This window comes from Pristis pectinata, chromosome 9 (assembly GCF_009764475.1).
Source record: "Pristis pectinata isolate sPriPec2 chromosome 9, sPriPec2.1.pri, whole genome shotgun sequence".
NCBI classification, from domain to species: domain Eukaryota; kingdom Metazoa; phylum Chordata; class Chondrichthyes; order Rhinopristiformes; family Pristidae; genus Pristis; species Pristis pectinata.
The window spans coordinates 26,265,345-26,281,928 of NC_067413.1; the positions used below are offsets into that span (position 1 = coordinate 26,265,345).

Here is a 16,584-nt window from a genome sequence, read left to right on the forward strand (position 1 = left end):
GTCACTTTTACTGGTACCAACTTTTTAATTTAGATATTTTCAACTAAATTTAAATTCTCAAACCATCATGGGTGTGGCTTGAAATCACATTCATGTTATTTGTCCAGAGTTAGCTTGAGAATCATTTCCACATTGGAAAATATGATAACAACTGTTTAAAAACACAAATGCAAATGTTAGGATCTAATTTAAGTGGCAGAAATTCAGAAAAACAAGTTTTGCAATCAAATGGCCAAGTTGACAACAAAAATGATCAGCAAACTGAAATATTAATAATTAACCATTTTCAATTGACATTTGAAATTTTTGTGAGTTAAGCCACTGGCTTGCTTCCCGTGCATCAGCGTACATACACTTCTGTGGTCTGTGAATACATAAGGGGATTATGAAGATTTTGAGGAAGATTATTTTGTTTGTTGGATTCCTTACTTTGGCTGTCAGTGGTTCTGACTCCAGGTACACCGGTAGAGATGTGGCTTCTCTGGCTGTTGTGCGTTACAACACGCGCTCTACATCACCTAACCTATTTAAGCTGCTTCAGGTTACCACTGCAAAAATTCAGGTAATGTGTGGATCTCGATAAATGGGTATTTAATTAAGCATTCATGACTGGACAAGTCCGATAGAACCTCTGCCAGTGAGTAAAAGCTTGGTATCAAAATCATGGAGATATTACAATCATGGGGCCCAATTCAGTTCCTGTTGAAGCAGTATAGCTCTAACTGAAGCATAGAAGCACCTCTTAAGTGAGAGGTGTTTTGTGTCTGGTGTTTGAGGTCCTCTACCCACAGGGTCCAAGAAATCTCCCAGTGCCATAGTCAGGTGGGAATATGAAAAGGTTGCAAGAAAGCACCAAATGATACCTACACTGTATTGCAAGAGAGGAATAACCTTGCAAGCATGGTACACGTAATGGAAAACAACACAAAATCTAATCTCATAAGCTTCACCACATGTCTACACCAAAGAGTCTACAGCCAGTCGGGAGTTCTTAGCTAAGTAAATGAAGAAAGGCACATGGGATAAGTGTAAGCCAGAGACCATCATTCCATACGCAGTGCACAGGTAGTTTAAACTTTCATCATGCTTGCACTTTTCCCTTATAAGACAAGATAAGGTAAGATATCTTTATTGGTCACATGTACATCGAAACACACAGTGAAATGCATCTTTGCATAGAGTAGTCTGGGGGCAGCCCGCAAGTGTCGCCACGCTTCCGGTGCCAACATAGCATGCCCACAACTTCCTAACCCATTTGTCTTTGGAATGTGGGAGGAAACTGGAGCACCCGGAGGAAACCCACGCAGACATGGGGAGAACGTACAAGCTCCTTACAGACAGTGGCCAGAATTAAACCTGGGTCACTGGCGCTGTAAAGCGTAATGCTAACCGCTATACTACCGTGCCCATGCCATTCTTCTGGCAAGGCAGCAGAGCTGAGCAAAAGAAAGTAGTGAAGAAGGAACCATTGCTCAATTTCACACTAATTGCAGATTCTTGCAATTTGCACATCCTCCTTAACCTCTGAAACTCCATTTGTGACCAGTGACAATAATTGAGCATTAAGCCTCCCTCTGATCAACCACGAATCATTAAAGGTTCATTTAAATTAAGCAGATAATGTGAAAACACTGCTTCTTCCTGCTGCTGAACTTCAGATTGCCCGAGTGCAATAACACAAAGTGTTACTGAGATTGTCATGGTCTGATTTCAAGTTGAAGTTCAAATTTAGCAATGATTCTATCAAAACAATTTTGTGTGAGGATGGGACATGCATACTTCTGGCATGTGGCTATGACCTAGGTCCTACTGTTCTAATCAATTTGCCAGATGCCATGAGTAGCACTATAAATGTGCATTTGCCATTCATGCACAAATTTGGAAGCAAATTGATGCCCAGACTGCTGGAACAATTGGTACCATGTGCCAAATTTTGCAGCTGTTCTTCTGACAGAAGCAGTACTTTGCAACTGCACTGAAGTGTTAGCTTTAATTATATGCTCATGCTTCTGGAGTGTGTGTTAACCCCACAATATTTAAAATGTTACCAATAGGTCTAAATATTAAATAAAAAGAAAATTAAGTATCATGATTTTGCAGTTCATGTGTCATGCATTTGAGTTGGTATATCAGGAGTGTATATGTGAACTTTAGGTATTGGCATCATGGAAGTGTTATCTGGGAAGATTTTGGGGTTAATTTTAGCTTTGGGCAATGGTAGAACTACCAACTATTAAATTAATTGTCCATTAAACTCACCACGTAATTTTCCTCTCTATTAAATTTTATGGAAAATAGAATTATACATGGCAAATAAAGGCAACCAGGACATTTCCCAGCATCTCCTCAAAACACTGATATGACATCAGTAATCAATGTTGACAGACAAAGATTAGATGAGTTGGAGCTTTGATTAATGCGGACGATAAAGCTTGATGGTAGTATGGCACTAACCTTGCCATGTTTCATAATGACCTTTTCCGGATCTTTCCTAATGTACTAACTCTTCCTTAGTTACTGGTAAATTTTTGCTATTTCACTTTGTCTGCAGGGTGCAGTTCGAAGGACTCTCTATAATGTTAGCTTCCTTATAAAGGAGACAATCTGTAATCGAGATGAGGGAAATGATGTAACCGATTGTGCTTTCAAGGATGATGGGGTAAGTGAATTTACTACTGTCTTCCAAGTTCTTTTAGATTGTCTACCTATAGGACTCCAATCCTAAAAGTGCATTTGGTATTTCAATTTAATAAAATCCTTTTGATGCTCAGGCCTGGTTAAATCAAATGTAGAGGGGAAACTGCCTCCATAAATTCCACAAGTGTGTTCCCAAGTTTCTATTTGCTTGAACTTTTAACTCACTGCCCTCTTTCTATTCTGTAGTGTATGCTACCTCAGGATGCAATGCAGCAACCCACCATAGCTTTTTGACAACCCCTTCCAATCCTGCAACCTACACCATCTAGAAAAGTAAAATTAACATTTTCATGGAACACCTTCAGCCTGAAGTTCCTCTCCAACCTACACACCATTCTGACTTGGACATATAATTTATATTCCTTCATGTTTGTTGGACATCCTTCATCCTTGTAAGCTCCTCCATAACTGCAAAGTAGCAGTACCTTGACTGATGAAGTGCAGCAATTCAAAATGCCACAAACTTCATCTTCTCAGGGCAATAGAGATGGGCAATAAACTCCGACATCTCAAGAACAGAAAAAGATACTTGTGTGGCAGTGGTCACTGAATTTTGATTAGAAATGGCAACATGAAACAAAATCTGTGATTTAGTTAACTGAATAGGAATTAGGATAGGAACCTTGGCCTACTTTATCTCCAGCATTGATGGATAAGAGCTGAGACATATTAATAAAGCTGAGAATGTAGAATAGGAACAAGCATTAGGTTTATGTTCTTGTAGGACAATGGGCTGTCTTGTTATGCACTTAACCATTGCCATCTCCTAATTAAATTTCAGGTTGCAATTTAACAATAATTTCAGCTACTCAGAGGATTCCATTAAAATAAAATAATGCTTTAATTTTCTCCACACCAGATGGAGATGACATGTAACACAATGGCTATTCAAAGTCTTTCCTTCACACAACTCAAATTCTGGTATGTCCATTGCAAACCTTTTCAGGTAAGACTTATGCATCAAATCAAAGAAAGAAAGTTTGCATTTTTATAGCACCTTTCACAGCTTCAGGAAATCATGATGCACTTCACTGTCAATGAAGTAATTTTGAAATGTGGTTATTGTTGTAATGCAGAAAAAAATAATTCAGCTTGACAATAGATTTTGAACACCAAGCTACGAAGTGCACTCCTTAACTCAAAAAAGTAAAGCATAACGTGCCAGTTGTCAGTCATTCAAGGACCAGACCCACCATCTCTTCCAAGGGATCCATTATCATTAGTAGCACTCTCACCTTTGAATAGTAGGAATAGGGGTTTGTGATCAACTTGAACTAAAGTTAACAGTCCAATGTAACATCATGGGGGATCTATACTGCAGAAGGTGCCACATCTAAAGTATGACAAACTATAGCTCTGTCTTCTCAGCTGAAATTAAAAGATAGCATGATATTATTGTCAAGAAGAATACAGGGGTTTTCCTTGATACCTTGGCTGATATTTGTCCCTGAACCATTATCCTCAACCATAAACAGAAGAAACATGAAAACAAGATACTGTGAAAGCTGAAATATAAACTGAAAATGCTGGAAGTACACAGTAGGTCAGGGAGCATCAATGAAAAAGAAACAGGTTTAACATTTCAGGTTGAAGACCCACAATTTTCTCTCTTTCTCAGTTCTGATGAAGGGCCTTTGACCTTAAACATTAACTTCTTTTTCATAAGTGCCACTTCACCTGCTGAGTGTTTCTAGTGTTTTTATTTTTATTTCAGATTTCCAGTATCTACAGGTTTTTTTATCTTCATTTACCATGAAATCATGTATACTGGAAATGAAAGCTGGGAAGCGCTGCAAATACTCAGCAGGTCAGGCAGCATCAATGGAGAGAAATGCAACGTTAGTATTTCAGCTGGATGATTATTCTTTGGAATAATTCTTCAATACGGGGACAGTGCTAGATGAGGAAGGAAAACAAGGAAAATCTGTGGTACAGTGGAAAGCAGAAGAAATTAAATCAAATTATCCTGTCATTATTATATTAGCATTTGTGCGATCCTACTGTATGTAAATTTTTCCTACAATACAAAACTTTTGAAATTCATTAGTTGTAAAGTAGTAAATGATATCCTGATTTAATGGCTGGCAATGTTTGCAAACTGTGTGACGTAGATGCCAGATTGCAGTGGTGCTACATATGTTACATTGCAATAGACCATCAGAATCAGATGCGAGTCCTGACCAATAGAAATTGTTAGAAATTGATTTGGTGAATGGTTGTAGCAAGTGGTACGATTAGTAATGAAAACAGAAACAGCTTGGAATATTCGGTGGTCAGGCAGCATCTGCAGAGAGAGAAACAGTCATCAGGTCTGTGACCTTTCATAAGCTCAGTTTTTTTGATTTTAGAGTAAAATTAGTAGTTGTGGTATTTGCATGTGCATCAATGTGGATCACCTCATGTGAGGACATGGAGCTACTTTCAGTGCTGTATCCAGACTCTTGGGATTGACTGCTAGTATATACTACCATGGGTATTTGGTTTCACTGTCTTCCTTGGTGTGGGAAGTATACAACACCACCCCACCCACCATTCCCTCTGGATACAAGACCCTTCCTCTTTACTGCCTCTTCCATCAAGACCGCCACTGCAGTGTCTAAAGTATTTTGAGTCCCACTCTCTCCCAAAATATGTCATTTCTCATTGTCTCCCAGATCAGAATCAGAAGCAGATTTATTATCACTGACTTATATGACGTGGTTTGTTGTTTTGCAGCAGCGGTACACTGCAAAGACATAAAAATTTATTATAAATTGCAAAAGTAAACAGTGCAATAAAAAAGGAATAACAAGGTAGTGTTCAGGGACTGTTCATAAATCTGATGGCGGAGGAGAAAAAGCTGTTTCTGAATCGTTGAGTGTGGGTCTTCAGGTTCTTGTACCTCCTCCCTGATGGTAGTGTTAAGAAGAGGGCAAGTCCTGGATGGTGAGGGTCCTCAGTGATTGATGCTGCTTTCTTGAGGTGCCACCTCTTGAAGATGTTCCCGATGGTGGGGAGGGTTGTGCCCATGATGGAGCTGGCTGAGTCTGCAGCCTCATATTCTATGGAACTGCTACTATCTGATCAGCCACAGTGTGTCTCCCCTTTTAAGTAGTGCCACTTAGCTTTAACTGGAATATTAATAGAAAATGTTGGAAATATTCATCAGGTCAACATCTGTGGAGAGAGAAACAGTTAACAATTCAGGTTGATGACCTTTCATCAGAACCAGGAGAAGTCAGAAATCAAGTTGCAGAGAAGGGATGGGATGGAGGGAACAAGGGGAGTATCTATATAGACATGAAGATCAAGAAAAAGTGAATAACACGGCATATCTCTCTGGAGGTATAAGTAGAGGGAGATGAGGAAAAAGCAAAGAGTGCTGATTCTGTGAGGTATAAGACATTGCATGTGAGAAAGCTGAAGTAAAACTGAATACTGGGAATAATTAGCAGGACAGGCAGCATATGGAAAGAGAAGAAATAAAGTTAATGTAGTAAGTTTCCATGGAAAAATAAAACTGGAATTAATAGGTTTAACTGCAGTTGGAGACTCCAATATTACCTACTTGCAATATCCTTACAGTGAGCAGTGTAGTTAGTGCTGGCTGGATGCTAAAATCATTGTAATGTAACATAGAGTACAAGGTTTAGATGTTGTCAACATTCTAGTCAATAGGTTAGCTAATTGCACGTTGTAATTCCTTTGCTCTTTTTTGTTTCAGGCCATTTAAATGCCTTTTTTGTGTTTCATATTGCAGGTGACAGTTGAGGAGCATTTTGAGATGCCAATATTGGCGAGACAAATAGGCCGTTCTTAAAATTTTCCAGATCCTCATGTGAAACTTGGAGCAGGTTATTCTACAGATACAATCTCAGTTCCTTTGTGATACTTAGTTGGAAGAGGAGGTTCCAAGGAAGAAGATGGAAAGAGAGGTGACCCTTGAGAAAAATAATTTCGCCTTTGAAAATTCTTCCAAATTTTTCTGTAATGCTTACTTCAAATAAAAAATGTATTTAAATTGAGCAACAGTTTTGGTTTCACAAATGACAGTTTTTAACTTTGCATGAATTGATTGAATTTTTTGAGGCAATAGTAAGAAGAATCCATATGGATTTAGCAAGGCCTTTGACAAGTCCCCTCTGGCTGATCCAAAAAATAAGAAGTCAAGAACACTCTATGCAAAAGATGCATTTCACTGTGTGTTGGCAGCCTGCAAGTGTCACCATGTTTCCGACGCCAACATAGCGTGCCCACAACTTCCTAAACTGTACGTCTTTGGAATGTGGGAGGAAACCGGAGCACATGGAGGAAACCCACACAGTCACAGGGAGAATGTACAAGCTCCTTACAGTCAGTGGCCGGAATTGAACCCAGGTCACTGGCACTCTAATAGCGTTATGGTAACTGCTACACTACCGTGCCTTCCTCTATCGGGTCTCCTCTTGGCCTTCGCTGCTCCAGAGAAAACAACCCTAGTTTGTTCAACTTCTCCTTGTAGCATACGCCCTCTAATTCATGCAGCATCCTGGTAAACCTCTTCTGCACCCTCTCCGTAGCCTCCACATCCTTCCAAAAATGGGGCAACCAGAATTTCATGCAATACTCCAGATGCAGTCTAACCAGAGCTTTACAAAGCTGCAACATAACTTCCTGCCTCTTGAACTCACTGCCTTCACTAACAAAGGAAAGCATGCCAGACTGCCAGACACCTTCTTTATGACCCTATCAACTTGTGCAGCCACCTTCAGGGAGCAATGGACTTAGACCCCAAGATCCCTCTGTACATCAATGCTGTTAAGGGTCCTGCCATTAACCGTGTACTTTACATTTGAACTCTCAAAATGCAACACCTCACACTTGCCCAGATTAAACTCCATCTGCCATTTCTCTGCCCATACCTTCAACTGATCTGGGGGGGGGGAGTGGGGGGGGCAGGGGGGAGGGAGAGAATGAGCTATATCCCACTGTATCTTTTGGCAATCTTTTACACTATCCACAATGTCACCAATCTTTGTATCGTCTGCAAACTTACTAACCCACCCATCCACGTTTTCATCCAAGTCATTTATAGCTATCACAAACAGCAGAGATTCCAGTACAGATCCCAGCTGAACACCACTAGTCACGGACCTCCAATCAGAGTAAGACCCATTGACCACTAGTCTCCGTCTTCTATGGTATTGGTATTGGTATTGGTTTATTATTGTCACTTGTACCGAGGTAAGGTGAAAAACTTGTCTTGCATATCGATTGTACAGGTCAATTCATTACACAGTGCAGCTACATTGGATTAGTACAGAGTGCATTGATGTAGTACAGGCAAAAACAATAACAGTACAGAGTAAGGTGTCACAGCTACAGAGAAAGTGCAGTGCAATAAGGTGCAAGGTCACAAGAAGGTAGGTTGTGAGGTCATAGTCTATCTCATCATATAAGGGAACCGTTCAATAGTCTTATCACAGTGGGGTAGAAGCTGTCCTTAAGTCTGGTGGTACGTGCCCTCAGGCTCCTGTATCTTCTATCTGATGGAAGAGGAGAGAAGAAAGAATGACCAGGGCGGATGGGGTCTTTGATTATGCTGGCTGCTTCACCAAGACAGCGAGAGGTAAAGACAGAGTCCAAGGAGGGGAGGCTGGTGTCCGTGACGTGCTGGGCTATGTCCACAACTCACTGCAGTTTCTTTTGATCTTGGGCAGAGAAATTGCTGTACCAAGCCGTGATGCATCCAGATAGGATGCATTCTATGGTGCATCGATAAAAGTTGGTGAGTGTCAAAGGAGAGAAACCGAATTTCTTTAGCCTCCTGAGGAAGTAGAGGCGCTGGTGAGCTTTCTTGGCCATGGCATCTACGTGATTTGACCAGGGCAGGCTGTTGATGATGTTCACTCCCAGGAACTTGAAGCTCTCAACCCACTCGACCTCAGCACCATTGATGTAGACAGGTGCATGTACACCGCCCCCTTTCCTGAAGTCAATGACCAGCCCTTTTGTTTTGTTGACATTGAGGGAAAGGTTGTTGTCATGACACCATTCCACCAAGCTCTCTATCTCCTTCCTGTACTCCGACACATCGCTGTTTGAGATATGGCCTACAACGGTGGTATCATCTGCAAACTTGTAGATGGAGTTAGAGCAGAATCTGGCCACACAGTCATGAGTATATAGGGAGTAGAGTAGAGGGCTGAGGATGCAGCCTTGTGGGGCACTAGTGCTGAGAATAATCGTGCCAGAGGTATTGCCGCCTATCCTCACTGATTGCGGTCCGTTGGTTAGAAAGTCAAGGATCCAGTTACAGAGGGAGGTGTTGAGTCCTAGGTCTTGGAATCTGGTGATAAGTTTACTTGGGATTATTGTATTGAAGGCAGAGCTGCAGTTAATAAACAATGGGCAAGCCAATTCTGAATCCAAATGGCCAAGCCATCATGGATGCCATGCATCTTAATCTTCTTGATGAACCTACCATGAGGGACCTCATCTAATGCCTTACCAATGCCTTGTTGAGTTCTTTGATCCTGCTCCAGCATTTAATAAGATCACGGCTGATCTGATTATAGCTTTAATTCAGCATTTCCTCTGACGCCCAATAACCTTTTACTGACTTTCTTGTCAAGAATCTTTCTACCTCTGCCTTAAAGATATTTAAGACTCTGATTCCACTGCCCTTTGAGGAAGAGAATTCCAAAGCCATGTCCTCTGAGTAAAAAAAGTTTGCCTCATCTGTCGTAAATTGGTGACTTCATCAATGCTTTACTTAACTGAAGCATAACCTCCCTATTTTTATATTTAATTCCCCTGATGATCTAAGTTATCTAAGTTGTCAGCATGTGGAAGCATTCTTTATTTGGAAGAGGCGCACTGACAGTAGTATAGAATGGCAGCAAAGTCTATGCTGTTCTAGTCAGATATGTGCCCTGATTGTCTCTTGAAGAGCTGGTCTCCACTTTCATGGTCTTTCTGTTATGTGGATTCTAGCTGGTGAGTTTCACTTCAAGCAGTTTGCAGTATTTAAGTGCTTTTCAATCATTTATCATTCTTAACCATTTATAATGCATTTTAGGTATCATTTGGAGTGATTTTTTTTACAGAAGCTATAAATCCAATTGCTTCTGTACAAGTTGTGCCTCTGTCCAGTACTCAGTGCCAGTTAATCTAATTTACGGAAGGGTTCACGTAACAACTCTCAGCATGTTGCTATTCATTTAACCTTCCAGCAGATATCCTATGCTGTGGCCTGCTCTTGTTAATCTCCAGTGGCTTTTGTCTGGCTCCATTTGTTTTGGAATGACATGATGATGACGTTTTACCATCAATGAACGGCAGTACATGTTTGCCTTTTTTTTTGCAGCAAGACATCTGCTAATCAGAGAAAAAGAAGGATCAGGAGCAGTGAGAGGAAATTTGGCCAAATGATAATTTTACACAGGATGCCCTATATAAATTCCTCCATAAGTTCCAATAACTACTTTTATATTATCATCATGCCTCTGAAAACTGCACTTGCAGTTCTAATATGCATTTTTCTGCAGAATTTGGTGTAATATGTTTTGTGACAATCAAAAAAATGATTGTGGATGCTGGAAATCTGAAATAAAAACAGAAAATTCTGGAAACGTAGTTCCAGCTCTGAGGACCTAATTACACTTTGTCAGCTCCATAAGGCAGACCGTATCTATTGTTTGCGTGCTATGCAACTTTGGCCTCGGCCCCACCACAGAACCCACTTTCACAGATTTTCCACTTACTAACTTTTTTTCTCCCTTTCCCATTTCTGATGAAGGGTCTTTGAACTGAAACATTAACTCTGTTTCTCTTTCCATAGATGCCACCCGAACAACTGAGTGTTTTCAGCATTTTCTGTTTTCATTTCAGATTTCCAGTATCTACAGTTTTATTTTTGATTTAGCTTTCACCCATACTGTGTTTGCACCACAGAATCCAGTACACAAGAAAAGACAATCCTATGAACTGCAGTGGCACAGCATGCAGAGACTGCACTTTTGAGTCACATTTTAGGTTCCGCATGAAGTTGTACAGTCATATTGATAGTTGCAATCATGCAGAGCATAAACCCCAATGTTTTTATTTAGTTTTGGCCCCATTCAAAGGGTAAGTGCACTCTACACTAGTCACGCCGATGCACAACTGAGTTCCATTCCTGGACTCAGTGCCAAGTCCAGCAGTGGAGTGGGAGGTCATGTGCAACAACATCTGACCTCAGCATGTAACAACGGTATTATCCATGATTCTCTTTGGAGCCACCAGTTGTGGTTGTAGAATCCAGCTAATGGGTGAAAATTTAGGACCTAGATAGTCATCCCTGGTTTGCTAAACAAGATGGCAATGCACAGTCAAAAATCGCACAGATGTACTAAGCAATTTTATGCATGTTGCTAGGTGTGTTAACACCAGCTGCTATCATTAAATGCTCTTTTGTATGATATTTTCTTGTACCCTAGCATTGTATTCTGACATCCAGCTGGTCCAAATGACGTCAACAATAATACAATGTTCGAAATTTGTCTCCAGTGGGATTTTCAAGCACCTTGGTCTGAATCACAACAATGCTCTTCACTCACAGAAGAACTAGCTTTTACTAATGCTAAAGTCTCACATAGACAATCACTATAAACTAGTATTCTTAATCAGACTTGTTGCCTATTAAATGCAGCAAACAATAAAACACATCAGACAATAACTTTGTCCAACATCTCTTCTTCTTTATTGATTCTGATTAGTTTAAACAATTGAAAGATCCACTATGTAGTTTCAAACAAGATTCATTAACTCTTTAGTTTCACAATTCTTTTAGTTACACAACTCTTCAGGTTTCTTTCCACCTTCCAAAACCCATTACTCGTATTCATATATTAACCACTCTTGATGAAACTGGCTGGGGTTTGATCTTGGCGAGTTCTCTGAGACCCTGACTCAGGATTTTCTTTTTCATTGGTTGGTCTCTGGAGTCAATACTGCTGATTAGAATCAGAATCAGGTTTATTATCACTGACATATGTTGTGAAATTTGTTGTTTTGTGACAGCAGTACAGTGCAAGACGTAAAAATTACTATAAGTTACAGAAGTAAATAAATAGTGCAAAAGAGGAATAATGAGGTAGCGTTCATGGGTTCATGGACCATTCAGAAATCTGACAGCGGAGGGGAAGAAGCTGTTCCTGAAACATTGAGTGTGGGTCTTCAGGCTCCTGTACCTCCTCCCAATGGTAGTATCGTGAAGAGGGCATGTCCCAGATGGTGAGGGTCCTTAATGATGGATGCTGCCTTCTTGAGGCTCCGCCTCTTGAAGATGTCCTTGATGGCGGGGAGGATGGTGCCCGTGATGGAGCTGGCTGAGTCTACAACCTTCTGCAGCCTCTTTCAATCCTGCGCATTGGAGCCTCCATACCAGGTGGTGATGCAACCAGTCTGAATGCTCTCCATTGTACATCTATAGAAATTTGCAAGAGTCTTTAGTGACATACCAAACCTCCTCAAATTCCTAATGAAGTAGAGCCACTGGCATGCCTCCTTCATGATTGCATCAATGTGTTGGGCCCAAGATAGATCCTCTGAGATGTTGACGCCCAGGAACTTGAAGCTGCTCACCCTTTCCACCGCTGACCCCTCAGTGAAGACTGGTGTGTGTTTTCCCGACCTCCACTTCCTGAAGTCCACAATCAATTTCTTGGTCTTGCTGATGTTGAGTGCGAGGTTATTGTTGAGACACCACTCAACCAGCTAATCTATCTCACTCCTGAATGTCAACCATTTGGTTCCTTAATTACTACAGTGTTTGCCTGAGCTTTTGTAATTTATCAAATTGTCCTTTCAACAAGATGTCATTTCCCAAAACATCCCCATCTGCTTGTTCTGTCCTCGGGATAGCTCACGGGGGGATGGTTTACAGTGGGATAGTTCAGAGAGCTGCAAAGTTGTTCCAGCTATGTTCTCAATTGCTATTGACCAGTGTTGACCTTCCTTCACTGTGCTCCTTTGTTCAACATCTTTTCCTCACCAGTAGAATGTCATCCCAGAGTCTGATGGGATACTTGACGTTTCTTTGGCTGCTGCAGACAGCTGCACACCACTCTACATGGCCATGGCTTCCTCTACACAATGCTCACACTCAGTATTGAATTATTCTTTGCGCCCTCAGACACTTCTGCAAACAGAGCTAATTTCCAATGCCCATTTTCTAAACCTAACACTCTTCTTGATGGATGACATGGCTGTATAAATGACTCCTTCCAGGCACCACACCCACCATCACTCTCACCTTCCCGATCTCAGGATCATTCTAGAAGGCTGCTGCTGTCCTCACATGTCAAAGTTTGAAGCCAACCATTGCACTTGGTAGATCATACTCAAGGAATGAAACATTTACTTTTTCTTCAGTCCACAGGAGCAGACAGGCACTTGCTGCTGCTGTATGCTGCCCTTAGTGTAACCATGCATGTTCTCCACCTATAGGCATTATAGCTCCCATTTTCAACACACAGATATTCATTAGCAGGAAGGGAGTGCATTCTCTCAATCTCCAGCTGGTGGCAGAGCAACAGAGGCCCCTTCTACTGCTCAAGTCCAGGTATGTTTGCACTTTCCAGGACCCATTCATACTTCACCAGTCACAGCTGCCTCATCTGTCAGGAACCACTTTCCCTGAAAGATGCATTCTGGGGCAAAAGGGTTAACCTCTGCTCAGACCTCCAAACATAGCCGTTGAGAATGCCATATTGACACCACTACCAAGAGCTTCGTAGAGACTGCAATAGGGCTGCTGAAAATGCATTTTTTCTGCCCACACCACTCTCAGTATTCTGCAGTATTCAGCAGCCAGAGTTGCTTTCATTGCGTTAGTCTGCTGTGCATAATTTAGCCAGCTGATATGCTCGGTCATCACCTGCCAAGATGAAGTAACCAACACCCAAGACACCAGGAGCTCCAGGGTGGACCAGTACCAAGCAAATAAAGAGGAGCTGGAGGAGGGGTAAGAAGGTGAGGATGGGCTTTCAATTTGTCTCTGAAGAACAGGAGACTAATGGCTGGATTCAAGGTATACTAATAGGCCTCAGAGCCAATTTCCATGAATAGATTCAATGCTTTATGCTTTCTTGATGATAGTATTCAGTGCTTGCATGTTTTCAATACAATCCTCTTTTACTAATGTATTATTTGCCATGGACAACATATCCATTTAATATGCTGTAAAAGAGTCGAATGCTTGATTGTGCACTTCCAGGCTGTCTTTGTATGCTGTCTGTGCTTGAGCTGCCATTTATCCTGTTTCCCACCTAAACAATGACATTGCTTCCCTCAAGCCTTCTCAACATTGGGTTTAATTGTCTGGTGTTTAATTCTCCAGTGCTTGATGTGTTTGATAGCATCTCTTCGTCCATGAGTACCTCTGACTATCCCAGACCTTTTTAATTACTGCTGTCTGAGTGTTAGACGCAGATATAGTGACTCATTCTGCACCAAAGATCATCCAAAACTTTAACCTCCCAGCTGTTTTCTCTTTCCTGACGGCCATGTTTTGAAGCCCTGGCAGTTTAGCTCTTAAGCTGACTTTATAATGCTACAAGCATTTAAAATGGATACAGAATGGGAAACTTCAACCACCATGAAAAACTTTGGGGAAATATGAAACACAAACAACAAAAGCATTTAAATGTGATTTCTAAAGAAAGTTGACTGTCAATTCTGGGAAAAGTGTGTGCTGATGAAGACTGGCAGAGTTGGAAAGGGTGTTAGGCCCAAGGCTTGTGGTAAGATTGATTCCCAGAAATCAGGTAAACATTGTTGGTGAGTGGGGGAATCCAGAATGACTTCAAACATTGACACTCTAAAAATGGAGCAAACCAATTTCTAGCCAGTCATGTCAGGGACATTAAAAAAAAGCAGAAAATAATTTGACTTGTTAATGTTTTAATAAATATCTGATCACTGCTCACCTGTTCTTGTGTTTGTCATTCCATCTACAGTCATTCCAACTATGCATTTTCAGGAGAAGGGAGTCAAATCTCATTCTGAATAGCATCCTGTCTAGCATTCTCCAGCATTTGGTTGAGTGTGAATTCAAAGAAGCAGACTTAGCAGTATGCTTATCAAGCTGATTTTAGTTATAGGTCATAGAGTCATAGAACAATACAGCACAGGTACAGGCCCTTCGACCCCACCAGTCCATGCTGACCACGGTGCCCACCCAGCTAGTGCCAATTTCCTGCATTTGGCCCACGCCCCTTGAGCCCCACCCCTATTATTGTACCTGCCTCAACCACTTCCTCTGGCAGCTCGTTCCATATACGCACCACCTTTTGCATGAAAAAGTTGCCCCTCAGGTCCCTTTTAAATCTTTCCCCTCTCATCCTAAATCTATGCCCCCTAGTTTTGGACTCCCCTACCCTGGGGAAAAGACTGTTACCATCCACCTTATCTACGCCTCTCATAATTTAAAATATTTCTATAAGGTCGCCCCTCATTCTCCTACGCTCCAAGGAATAAAGACCTAACCTGGCCAACCTTGCCCTCTAACTCAGGCCCTCTAGTCCTGGCAACATCCCTGTAAATCTTTTCTGCAACGCTTTCCAGTTTAACCACGTTTTTCCTATAACAAGGTGAACAAAACTGTATGCAGTACTCCAAGTGTGGCCTCACCAGTGACTTATACAACTGCAACAAAATGTCCCAACTCCTATACTCAATGCCCTGACCAATGAAGGCCAGCGTGATTTCAGCTAATTCCAGTAAATTCCAGCTAAATGCCTTTTTCACCACCCTGTCTACCCGTGATGCCGCTTTCAACGAACTATGCACTTGTACTCTCTGGTCCCTCTGTTCCATTATACACGCCGGTGCCCTACCATTCATAGTATAAGTCCTATGCTGGTTTGACTTTCCAAAATGCATCACCTCGCACTTATTTGTATTGAAATCCATTTGCCACTCCTCAGCCCACTTCCTTAACTGATCAAGATCCCCCTGTAATCTACGATATAACCTTCCTCACTATCAACAACACCTCCTAATTTCACATCATCCGCAAACATACTGATCAAGCCTTGTGCATTTGCATCCAAATCATTTATACAAATAATGAACAACAAGGGTCCCAGCACCAACCCCTGTGGCACACCACTAGTCACAGGCCTCCATTCCGAGAAACAAGCTTCAACCACCACCCTCTGCTTTCTACCTCTGAGCCAATTTTGAATCCACCTAACTAGCTCTCCCTGGATTCCATGGGGCGTCACCTTTCAGACCAGCCTACTGTGCGGGACCTTGTTGAAGGCCTTGCTAAAGTCCAAACAGACAACATCCACTGCCCTACCCTCATCTGCCTTTTTGGTTATCTCTTCAAAAAAACTCTAAAAGGTTTGTCAAGCTCGACTTTCCACACACAAAGCCATGCTGACTCCTCCTAGTCAGACTCTGTCTATGCATGGTAGCATAGTGGTTAGCATAATGCTTTACAGCACCAGTGACCTGGGTTCAAATCTGGCCACTGTCTGTAAGGAATTTGTATGTTCTCCCCGTGTCTGTGTGGGTTTCCTCCGGGTGCTCCGGTTTCCTCCCACATTCCAAAGACGTACAGGTTAGGAAGTTATGTTGGTGCTGGAAGCGTGGCGACACTTGCGGGCTGCCCCTCAAATCACTATGCAGAAGATGTATTTCACTGTGTGTTTCGATGTACATGTGACTAATAAAGAGATCTTATCTTATCTTAAAAGGCTGGTAGATACTGTCCCTCAGAATTCCCTCCAGTAACTTCCCCACTACTGATGTCAGGCCAACTGGCCTGTAGATCCCCGGCTCATCCTTACTACCCTTCTTAAACAACGGAACAACGTTAGCCACCTTCCAATCTTTGGGAACTTCACCAGTGGCTAACAATGAAGCAAATATCTCTGC

At 41.7% G+C, this 16,584-nt stretch overlaps 1 protein-coding gene across 2 annotated transcripts; it reads left to right on the forward strand.

Moving 5' to 3' along the window:
* The first annotated feature begins 308 nt into the window (after positions 1–308).
* On the forward strand, positions 309–6,701 carry LOC127574375 (cathelicidin-related antimicrobial peptide Na_CRAMP-like). 2 transcript variants are annotated; one of them, XM_052023347.1, is made up of 4 exons: positions 309–562; positions 2,552–2,659; positions 3,557–3,618; positions 6,437–6,701. In XM_052023347.1, exons 1-4 carry the CDS (start codon positions 386–388, stop codon positions 6,438–6,440), a joined length of 351 nt encoding a protein of 116 aa, XP_051879307.1. In that variant the 5' UTR covers positions 309–385; the 3' UTR covers positions 6,441–6,701. The 2 variants fall into 2 exon arrangements, with proteins under 2 accessions (XP_051879307.1, XP_051879306.1); XM_052023346.1 differs by having other exon boundaries at positions 310–562; positions 3,557–3,643.
* Positions 6,702–16,584: the final 9,883 nt, after the last annotated feature.